The 12,130-nt window shown below is 44.1% G+C and overlaps 1 protein-coding gene across 1 annotated transcript in view; it reads left to right on the forward strand.

Annotated features, from left to right (window-relative positions):
• The window catches only part of LOC106577282 (protein eyes shut homolog), a 222,385-nt gene extending 220,859 nt beyond the window's left edge, over window positions 1–1,526 (forward strand). The window contains exons 25-26 of the mRNA XM_045701765.1: window positions 1,220–1,327; window positions 1,517–1,526. Of these exons, the coding sequence (XP_045557721.1) occupies window positions 1,220–1,327; window positions 1,517–1,526 (118 nt within the window). The remainder of the gene's footprint in view (window positions 1–1,219; window positions 1,328–1,516) is intronic.
• Window positions 1,527–12,130: the final 10,604 nt, after the last annotated feature.

A 12,130-nucleotide genomic window follows, 5' to 3' on the forward strand; every position in this document is an offset into this window, starting at 1 on the left:
TGTAGTGCGCTATATAGGCAACAGGGTGGCATTTGGTACACTTCCATTCATTTTTCAACCCAGAGATACTCACTCAAACAAACAAAGATAAAAATTGCTGTCAGGTTATATGAATAATGGATTATAAACTCATACCAGATGATTAATGATTTGATCAATTACCCACAATACCTGCTCCCATTTAGCAGTAATTGCGCTAATGCTAATGAGTGCAATTAATTCCAAGGTGACAATTATTGAATATGGTGAAATTGAGACAAGTAGATAGTGAGCTCCAGTCTTAAGATGGTGGTTCCCTTATGATGACTCCGGAAGTAGAATGAATACTATCACATACTTATCACAACTGTATTATATTTACCACCTCCGAACATATTATAAATATATTGATAGTACGGTCTCTGTACATTTAATAAGCAATAAGGCCCAAGGGGGTGTGGTATATGGCCAATATACCACGGCTAAGGGCTGTTCTTTAAGCACGACGCAACATGGAGTGCCTCGACACAGCCCTTAGCCATGGTATATTGGCCATATATCACAAACCCCTGAGGTGCCTTATTGCTATTTTAAACTGCTTACCAACGTAATTAGAGCAGTACAAATAAGTGTTTTGTCATACCCGTGGAATACGGTCTGATATATCACGGCTGTCAACCAATCAGCATTCAGGGCTCGAACCACGCAGTTTATAATATAATATATATACTACATTATGTGCTCTATATATATATATATATATATATATATATATATATATTATTGTTATTATGGCCTCAGTTCAGATGTGTGTGAATAGTGTGATGCTGTTACACCATGCTAAGCATGACCCTGTGATATGGTTAAATGAACTGTTAAATGAACAAAGGCTCATGCCATATTTCCATAAACACTATGCAAAAATAATGCGGCTTCATAACACGCCCTTTGGAGTGGAAATGAGGTCAGTTCAATGAGGAACCGTCTCTCCTTTTAACAGGGCTGTTAATATGAATCCTTCTTTACAGCTTAGTTTAACGTTTAGTTAAACAGTCACAAACTAAAAGGTCCCGATCAATCTAGATCCGATGTGTAATTAATATCAGATAAAGTCCTCTTCATTGATCTGTTATTTCATCCTTTTTTTCTTCCTCACACGTGCCACTACGAGTAAACAAATGGATTTTCTATTTTGTATGCAAGAGAGGAGATCAATATTAATGATTGCCTTTGTTTTCAGCTGTGACTGTGAGCCTGGGTTTTCTGGCCATCACTGTGAGGAAGACATCAACGAGTGTACCTCCAGACCCTGCCAAAATGGAGGCATTTGCCAAGACCATGTTAACAGGTTGGTACCTACAGTACCAGGACAATATTCACTTTAATATTTACCCCGTTACCTTACAAGGTCATTTAAGCTATCACTAAATGAATCATTGAAGCCTTAGCTAGCTAGCTAACACCGTCTTTATCTCATTTGTATATATCTGTATCCCAAATGGCACCCTATGCCCTGTATATCCCTATCCCTGTATAGTGCACTATAAACCCTATGGACCCTGGTCAAAAGTAGTGCACTATATAGGGAATAAGGTTACATTTGGAACGCATCCTATCTCTCTGAAGTATTTGTTTTTGAACCGTTAGCGCAAGGAACAAAAACAAGTTTAAAATGAGCCCCATGAGGTAGCTATGTTAAACCTAGCAGGGTTATTCTTCGAAGCGCTCCGGATGTGTCCCAAATGGCACCCTATTCCCTACATAGTACACTACTTATGACCATTACAGGGTGAAGTGCACTGTGTAATGCATCATTTGGGATGCAGCAGCAGTCTTATATAACAGGCCTTTCTTCATCCTTGACATATTTAAGCTGCCATACTAAAGACAGCAGAGTGCATTCAGCAGGAACACATCATGACTCTAGATTGGGTTTCCATTCCTCCATGGGGTAGTCTTCTTCTCTCTAGGTAGCTCTCTCTCTCTCTCTCTCTCTCTCTCTCTCTCTCTCTCTCTCTCTCTCTCTCTCTCTCTCTCTCTCTATTCAGCCCCCCTCTCGCCTTCTCTCTCTCTCCACCCTTCTCTCTTCCTCTTTCTCCTTCTCTTTCTCTCTCCACCTCTCTCTTTCCTCTCTCTCTCTCTTCACCCCCCCCTCTTGCTCTCTCTCCCCTGCTCTCTCTCTTTACCCCCTCTTGCTCTCTCTCCCTCTCTCTCTCTCCACCCCTCTTCCTTCCTCTTTCTCCTTCTCTTTCTCCCTCTCTCTCTACCTTTCTCTTTCCTCTCTCTCTCTTCACCCCCCTCTTGCTCTCTCTCTCCTGCTCTCTCTCTTCACCCCCTCTTGCTCTCTCTCCCTCTCTCTCTCTTCACCCTCTCCCTCTCTCTCTCTCTCCCTCCACTGTATTTAATGGGAGTCCTGGGGCTTGTAGTAGAAGGCTGTAGTCCGACAGATGGGCAGAGAAGTCCCAGGGCCAATTTAAGTCCTAAATGGTTTGTCTCCAGTTTGTCTCCTGTCATGATACCTGCTCCCATGGCGACCCAGCATGCACTGCTCATAGCGATCCCCTGACTGGGCAGTTCTGGGAGTTCAGTTAAGGTGTGTCCACCCCTCTGTAACGACTCTCTGATGAAAGCAGACCCTGGATGCATCCCACATGGCACCCTACTCCCTTTATAGTCCAGACAAGCTGTTCCTCTATTTACTCTGCTGCTCAAACCATCCATCTACTGTACATGGAGATCTGTCTGTGTAGGGTACATTAAGAGATGTAGTGTTGTCCCCTATAACAGTGAGCTGTAGTGTTATCCCCTATAGCAGTGAGCTGTAGTGTTGTCCCCTATAGCAGTGAGCTGTAGTGTTGTCCCCTATTAGCAGTGAGCTGTAGTGTTGTCCCCTATAGCAGGGAGCTGTAGTGTTGACCTCTATAGCAGGGAGCTGTAGTGTTGACCCCTATAGCAGGGAGCTGTTGTGTTGTCCCCTATTAGCAGTGAGCTGTAGTGTTGTCCCCTATAGCAGTGAGCTGTAGTGTTGTCCCCTATTAGCAGTGAGCTGTAGTGTTGTCCCCTATAGCAGTGAGCTGTAGTGTTGTCCCCTATAGCAGTGAGCTGTAGTGTTGTCCCCTATAGCAGTAAGCTGTAGTGTTGTCCCCTATAGCAGTGAGATGTAGTGTTGTCCCCTATTAGCAGTGAGCTGTAGTGTTGTCCCCTATAGCAGTAAGCTGTAGTGTTGTCCCCTATTAGCAGTGAGATGTAGTGTTGTCCCCTATAGCAGGGAGCTGTAGTGTTGTCCCCTATAGCAGTGAGCTGTAGTGTTGTCCCCTATAGCAGTGAGCTGTAGTGTTGTCCCCTATAGCAGTGAGCTGTAGTGTTGTCCCCTATAGCAGTGAGCTGTAGTGTTGTCCCCTATAGCAGTAAGCTGTAGTGTTGTCCCCTATTAGCAGTGAGCTGTAGTGTTGTCCCCTATAGCAGTGAGCTGTAGTGTTGTCCCCTATAGCAGTGAGCTGTAGTGTTGTCCCCTATTAGCAGTGAGCTGTAGTGGTGTCCCCTATAGCAGTGAGCTGTAGTGTTGTCCCCTATTAGCAGTGAGCTGTAGTGTTGTCCCCTATTAGCAGTGAGCTGTAGTGTTGTCCCCTATAGCAGTAAGCTGTAGTGTTGTCCCCTATAGCAGTGAGATGTAGTGTTGTCCCCTATTAGCAGTGAGCTGTAGTGTTGTCCCCTATAGCAGTAAGCTGTAGTGTTGTCCCCTATTAGCAGTGAGATGTAGTGTTGTCCCCTATAGCAGGGAGCTGTAGTGTTGTCCCCTATAGCAGTGAGCTGTAGTGTTGTCCCCTATAGCAGTGAGCTGTAGTGTTGTCCCCTATAGCAGTGAGCTGTAGTGTTGTCCCCTATAGCAGTGAGCTGTAGTGTTGTCCCCTATAGCAGTGAGCTGTAGTGTTGTCCCCTATTAGCAGTGAGCTGTAGTGTTGTCCCCTATAGCAGTGAGCTGTAGTGTTGTCCCCTATAGCAGTGAGCTGTAGTGTTGTCCCCTATTAGCAGTGAGCTGTAGTGGTGTCCCCTATAGCAGTGAGCTGTAGTGTTGTCCCCTATTAGCAGTGAGCTGTAGTGTTGTCCCCTATTAGCAGTGAGCTGTAGTGTTGTCCCCTATAGCAGTGAGCTGTAGTGTTGTCCACTATAGCAGTGAGCTGTAGTGTTGTCCCCTATAGCAGTGAGCTGTAGTGTTGTCCCCTATAGCAGGGAGATGTAGTGTTGTCCCCTATAGCAGTGAGCTGTAGTGTTGTCCCCTATTAGCAGTGAGCTGTAGTGTTGTCCCCTATTAGCAGTGAGATGTAGTGTTGTCCCCTATTAGCAGTGAGCTGTAGTGTTGTCCCCTATTAGCAGTGAGATGTAGTGTTGTCCCCTATTAGCAGTGAACTGTAGTGTTGTCCCCTATAGCAGTGAGCTGTAGTGTTGTCCCCTATTAGCAGTGAGCTGTAGTGTTGTCCCCTATTAGCAGTGAGATGTAGTGTTGTCCCCTATAGCAGTGAGCTGTAGTGTTGTCCCCTATAGCAGTGAGCTGTAGTGTTGTCCCCTATTAGCAGTGAGATGTAGTGTTGTCCCCTATTAGCAGTGAGCTGTAGTGTTGTCCCCTATAGCAGTGAGCTGTAGTGTGGTCCCCTATAGCAGTGAGCTGTTGTGTTGTCCCCTATTAGCAGTGAGCTGTAGTGTTGTCCCCTATAGCAGTGAGATGTAGTGTTGTCCCCTATAGCAGTGAGCTGTAGTGTTGTCCCCTATAGCAGTGAGCTGTAGTGTTGTCCCCTATTAGCAGTGAGCTGTAGTGTTGTCCCCTATTAGCAGTGAGCTGTAGTGTTGTCCCCTATTAGCAGTGAGCTGTAGTGTTGTCCCCTATAGCAGTGAGATGTAGTGTTGTCCCCTATAGCAGTGAGATGTAGTGTTGTTCCCTATTAGCAGTGAGATGTAGTATTGTTCCCTATTAGCAGGGAGCTGTAGTGTTGTTCCCTATTAGCAGTGAGATGTAGTGTTGTCCCCTATAGCAGGGAGCTGTAGTGTTGTCCCCTATAGCAGTGAGATGTAGTGTTGTCCCCTATAGCAGTGAGATGTAGTGTTGTTCCCTATTAGCAGTGAGATGTAGTGTTGTTCCCTATAGCAGGGAGCTGTAGTGTTGTTCCCTATTAGCAGTGAGATGTAGTGTTGTCCCCTATAGCAGGGAGCTGTAGTGTTGTCCCCTATTAGCAGTGAGATGTAGTGTTGTCCCCTATAGCAGTGAGCTGTAGTGTTGTCCCCTATTAGCAGTGAGATCCAGCATCTCACAGCACTGTTGTTGTTGTGGTTGGTTTAAGGAGCTGATGATGGAGGGTTTATAATGTATTCTAAGTGCAGAAGTAAGGGCTTCCTGTAAAGCTGCTGTCATTTAATGACAGGCTGTTCCCTGTTAGGGCCTAAAGTCGTAGGAGGGTAGATGGAGAAAACAGGCATAAAGTAAAAGGAGGATAGATGGAGAAAACAGGCATAAAGTCATAGGAGGATAGATGGAGAAAACAGGCATAAAGCCATAGGAGGGTAGATGGAGAAAACGGGCATCAAGTCATAGGAGGATAGATGGAGAAAACAGGCATAAAGCCATAGGAGGGTAGATGGAGAAAACAGGCATAAAGCCATAGGAGGGTAGATGGAGAAAACAGGCATAAAGCCATAGGAGGGTAGATGGAGAAAACAGGCATAAAGCCATAGGAGGGTAGATGGAGAAAACAGGCATCAAGTCATAGGAGGATAGATGGAGAAAACAGGCATAAAGCCATAGGAGGATAGATGGAGAAAACAGGCATCAAGTCATAGGAGGATAGATGGAGAAAACAGGCATAAAGCCATAGGAGGATAGATGGAGAAAACAGGCATAAAGCCATAGGAAGATAGATGGAGAAAACAGGCATAAAGCCATAGGAGGATAGATGGAGAAAACAGGCATCAAGTCATAGGAGGATAGATGGAGAAAACATCAAAGGAATTGGCAGTGCTCTCTACTATCAATAATGCCAATATGAAAACAACCGTAACATTTCAAATGGACAGGAGGGCACTTAATACAGAATGACTTAGGATACTACATCACTTATATCAATTATACACACTCTTTACTTGAGTGCTACATAACAAAATCTTCTCTAGCCATTTTGGGTAAGTGTTTGGTCATCCTATGGGTGTTGTGTTTGGTCATCCTATGGGTGTTGTGATTGGTCATCCTATGGGTGTTGTGTTTGGTCATCCTATGGGTGTTGTGATTGGTCATCCTATGGGTGTTGTGTTTGGTCATCCTATGGGTGTTGTGTTTGGTCATCCTATGGGTGTTGTGATTGGTCATCCTATGGGTGTTGTGATTGGTCATCCTATGGGTGTTGTGATTGGTCATCCAATGGGTGTTGTGTTTGGTCATCCAATGGGTGTTGTGTTTGGTCATCCTATGGGTGTTGTGATTGGTCATCCTATGGGTGTTGTGATTGGTCATCCTATGGGTGTTGTGATTGGTCATCCTATGGGTGTTGTGATTGGTCATCCTATGGGTGTTGTGTTGCTGGGAATATAGTTAAATACATTAGTATAATAATTGTCCTTCCACCTCTAAATGTTCTTCTTCTTTTTAATACTGCCTTAACTATTCAACTTCCTATAATCATTGTCATCCCATCACTAATAGTTGTTCTTGTTACTGTCTAGGTTCCACTGTAATTGCCCAGCTGGATATTTTGGCACCCTGTGTGACCTGGATATTAATGAGTGTGAAGTTTCACCTTGCCTTCACGAGGCCGTCTGTATCAACAAACCTGGAGGCTTCAAGTGTGTCTGTCGTCCTGGAAACGCAGGTAAAGATTATTTCATTTTAACCCTGCTGTCACCAAATTCTAAAAGCTACTTTCCCCGTTAGGGCCACCGTAGGACTCCTTTACCCCTCGGTGACAAAGAGATCAATGTGAGAGGACTACAGCTTATCAGGACCGTGGTGGGTCTAGCTGGCTGCTTCATGATATCAGGACCATGGTGGGTCTAGCTGGCTGCTTCATGATATCAGGACCATGGTGGGTCTAGATGGCTGCTTCATGATATCGGGACCATGGTGGGTCTAGCTGGCTGCTTCATGATATCAGGACCATGGTGGTTCTAGCTGGCTGCTTCATGATATCAGGACCATGGTGGGTCTAGCTGGCTGCTTCATGATATCAGGACCGTGGTGGGTCTAGCTGGCTGCTTCATGATATCAGGACCGTGGTGGGTCTAGATGGCTGCTTCATGATATCAGGACCGTGGTGGGTCTAGCTGGCTGCTTCATGATATCAGGACCATGGTGGGTCTAGATGGCTGCTTCATGATATCAGGACCATGGTGGGTCTAGCTGGCTGCTTCATGATATCAGGACCATGGTGGGTCTAGATGGCTGCTTCATGATATCGGGACCATGGTGGGTCTAGCTGGCTGCTTCATGATATCGGGACCATGGTGGGTCTAGCTGGCTGCTTCATGATATCAGGACCATGGTGGTTCTAGCTGGCTGCTTCATGATATCAGGACCATGGTGGGTCTAGCTGGCTGCTTCATGATATCAGGACCATGGTGGGTCTAGCTGGCTGCTTCATGATATCAGGACCATGGTGGGTCTAGATGGCTGCTTCATGATATCGGGACCATGGTGGGTCTAGCTGGCTGCTTCATGATATCAGGACCATGGTGGTTCTAGCTGGCTGCTTCATGATATCAGGACCATGGTGGGTCTAGCTGGCTGCTTCATGATATCAGGACCATGGTGGGTCTAGCTGGCTGCTTCATGATATCAGGACCATGGTGGGTCTAGCTGGCTGCTTCATGATATCAGGACCGTGGTGGGTCTAGCTGGCTGCTTCATGATATCAGGACCATGGTGGGTCTAGCTGGCTGCTTCATGATATCAGGACCATGGTGGTTCTAGCTGGCTGCTTCATGATATCAGGACCATGGTGGGTCTAGCTGGCTGCTTCATGATATCAGGACCGTGGTGGGTCTAGCTGGCTGCTTCATGATATCAGGACCATGGTGGGTCTAGATGGCTGCTTCATGATATCAGGACCATGGTGGGTCTAGTTGGCTGCTTCATGAAATCAGGACCATGGTGGGTCTAGTTGGCTGCTTCATGATATCAGGACCGTGGTGGGTCTAGCTGGCTGCTTCATGATATCAGGACCATGGTGGGTCTAGCTGGCTGCTCCATGATATCAGTACCGTATTGGGACTAGCTGGCTACTTCATGATATCAGGACCGTATTGGGACTAGCTGGCTACTTCATGATATCAGGACCGTATTGGGACTAGCTGGCTACTTCATGATATCAGGACCGTATTGGGACTAGCTGGCTACTTCATGATATCAGTACTGTATTGGGACTAGCTGGCTGCTTTATGATATCAGTACCGTATTGGGACTAGCTGGCTACTTCATGATATCAGTACCGTATTGGGACTAGCTGGCTACTTCATGATATCAGGACCGTATTGGGACTAGCTGGCTACTTCATGATATCAGTACTGTATTGGGACTAGCTGGCTGCTTTATGATATCAGTACTGTATTGGGACTAGCTGGCTACTTCATGATATCAGTACCCTATTGGGACTAGCTGGCTGCTTTATGATATCAGGACCGTGGTGGGTCTAGCTGGCTGCTTCATGATATCAGGACCATGGTGGGTCTAGATGGCTGCTTCATGATATCAGGACCGTGGTGGGTCTAGCTGGCTGCTTCATGATATCAGGACCATGGTGGGTCTAGATGGCTGCTTCATGATATCAGGACCATGGTGGATATAGATGGCTGCTTCATGATATCAGGACCATGGTGGGTCTAGCTGGCTGCTTCATGATATCAGGACCGTGGTGGGTCTAGCTGGCTGCTTCATGATATCAGGACCATGGTGGGTCTAGATGGCTGCTTCATGATATCAGGACCATGGTGGGTCTAGTTGGCTGCTTCATGATATCAGGACCATGGTTGGTCTAGTTGGCTGCTTCATGATATCAGGACCGTGGTGGGTCTAGCTGGCTGCTTCATGATATCAGGACCATGGTGGGTCTAGCTGGCTGCTCCATGATATCAGTACCGTATTGGGACTAGCTGGCTACTTCATGATATCAGGACCGTATTGGGACTAGCTGGCTACTTCATGATATCAGGACCGTATTGGGACTAGCTGGCTACTTCATGATATCAGTACTGTATTGGGACTAGCTGGCTGCTTTATGATATCAGTACCGTATTGGGACTAGCTGGCTACTTCATGATATCAGTACCGTATTGGGACTAGCTGGCTACTTCATGATATCAGGACCGTATTGGGACTAGCTGGCTACTTCATGATATCAGGACCATATTGGGACTAGCTGGCTGCTTCATGATATCAGGACCATGCTGGGACTAGCTGGCTGCTTCATGATATCAGGACCATGCTGGGACTAGCTGGCTGCTTCATGATATCAGGACCGTATTGGTACTAGCTGGCTGCTTCATGATATCAGGACCGTATTGGGACTAGCTGGCTGCTTCATGATATCAGGACCATATTGGGACTAGCTGGCTGCTTCATGATATCAGGACCATGCTGGGTCTAGCTGGCTGCTTCATGATATCAGGACCGTATTGGGACTAGCTGGCTGCTTCATGATATCAGGACCGTATTGGGACTAGCTGGCTGCTTCATGATATCAGGACCGTATTGGGACTAGCTGGCTGCTTCATGATATCAGGACCGTATTGGGACTAGCTGGCTGCTTCATGATATCAGGACCATGCTGGGTCTAGCTGGCTGCTTCATGATATCAGGACCGTATTGGGACTAGCTGGCTGCTTCATGATATTAGGACCGTATTGGGACTAGCTGGCTGCTTCATGATATCAGGACCGTACTGGGACTAGCTGGCTGCTTCATGATAGTCTGACGCTGGAACTGGCTAAAACAAACCTTAAAGAGAAACTGTCTACAGCACAAAGGGTGATCATTTTAATGAATCGTATTGTACACACAGCACAGTTCCCTTTGATATAATGTTTCAAGAGTGATAACAGGAGATACATCCACAATACTTGTTTTAATCTAAAGGTAATCTGTCTTCAACTGTGTCTACATTCTGATGGTCTGTTGTTTCATTAGGGTCTTTAGTTTCACCACTACATTCTGTTATTTCATTAGGCTCTTTAGTTTCACCATTACATTCTGTTATTTCATTAGGCTCTTTAATTTCACCACTACTTTCTGTTATTTCATTAGGCTCTTTAATTTCACCACTACATTCTGTTATTTCATTAGGCTCTTTAATTTCACCACTACATTCTGTTATTTCATGAGGTTCTTTAATTTCACCACTACATTCTGTTATTTGATTAGGTTCTTTAGTTTCACCATTACATTCTGTTGGTCTGTTATTTCATTAGGGCTCTTTAGTTTCACCACTGCATTCTGTTGGTCTGTTATTTCATTAGGGCTCTTTAGTTTCACCACTGCATTCTGTTGGTCTGTTGTTTCATTAGGCTCTTTAGTTTCACCACTACATTCTGTTATTTCATTAGGCTCTTTAGTTTCACCATTACATTCTGTTGGTCTGTTATTTCATGAGGCTCTTTAGTTTCACCACTACATTCTATTAGTCTGTTGTTTCATGAGGCTCTTTAGTTTCACCACTACATTCTGTTATTTCATTAGGGCTCTTTAGTTTCACCACTACATTCTGTTGGTCTGTTGTTTCATTAGGCTCCTTAGTTTCAACACTACATTCTGTTATTTCATTAGGCTCTTTAGTTTCAACACTACATTCTGTTATTTCATTAGGCTCTTTAGTTTCACCACTACATTCTGTTATTTCATTAGGCTCTTTAGTTTCACCACTACATTTTGTTATTTCATTAGGCTCTTTAGTTTCAACACTACATTCTGTTATTTCATTAGGCTCTTTAGTTTCACCACTACATTTTGTTGTTTCATTAGGCTCTTTAGTTTCACCACTACATTCTGTTATTTCATTAGGCTCTTTAGTTTCACCACTACATTCTGTTATTTCATTAGGCTCTTTAGTTTCACCACTACATTCTGTTATTTCATTAGGCTCTTTAGTTTCACCATTACATTCTGTTGGTCTGTTATTTCATTAGGGCTCTTTAGTTTCACCACTACATTCTGTTATTTCATTAGGGCTCTTTAGTTTCACCATTACATTCTGTTGGTCTGTTATTTCATTAGGCTCTTTAGTTTCACCACTACATTCTGTTATTTCATTAGGCTCTTTAATTTCACCATTACATTCTGTTATTTCATTAGGTTCTTTAGTTTCACTACTACATTCTATTATTTCATTATGCTCTTTAGTTTCACAATTACATTCTGTTATTTCATTAGGTTCTTTAGTTTCACCACTACATTCTGTTATTTCATTAGGCTCTTTAGTTTCACCATTACATTCTGTTGGTCTGTTATTTCATTAGGGCTCTTTAGTTTCACCACTACATTCTGTTATTTCATTAGGCTCTTTAGTTTCACCACTACATTCTGTTATTTCATTAGGCTCTTTAGTTTCACCATTACATTCTGTTATTTCATTAGGCTCTTTAGTTTCACCATTACATTCTGTTATTTCATTAGGCTCTTTAGTTTCACCACTACATTCTGTTGGTCTGTTATTTCATTAGGGCTCTTTAGTTTCACCATTACATTCTGTTGGTCTGTTATTTCATTAGGCTCTTTAGTTTCACCACTGCATTCTGTTGGTCTGTTATTTCATTAGGGCTCTTTAGTTTCACCACTACATTCTGTTATTTCATTAGGCTCTTTAGTTTCACCATTACATTCTGTTGGTCTGTTGTTTCATTAGGCTCTTTAATTTCACCACTACATTCTGTTATTTCATTAGGCTCTTTAGTTTCACCATTACATTCTGTTGGTCTGTTGTTTCATTAGGCTCTTTAGTTTCACCACTACATTCTGTTGTTTCATTAGGCTCCTTAGTTTCACCACTACATTCTGTTATTTCATTAGGCTCTTTAGTTTCAACACTACATTCTGTTATTTCATTAGGCTCTTTAATTTCACCATTACATTCTGTTATTTCATTAGGTTCTTTAGTTTCACTACTACATTCTGTTATTTCATTAG

This window comes from Salmo salar, chromosome ssa18 (genome assembly GCF_905237065.1).
Source record: "Salmo salar chromosome ssa18, Ssal_v3.1, whole genome shotgun sequence".
In the NCBI taxonomy this organism is placed as follows: domain Eukaryota; kingdom Metazoa; phylum Chordata; class Actinopteri; order Salmoniformes; family Salmonidae; genus Salmo; species Salmo salar.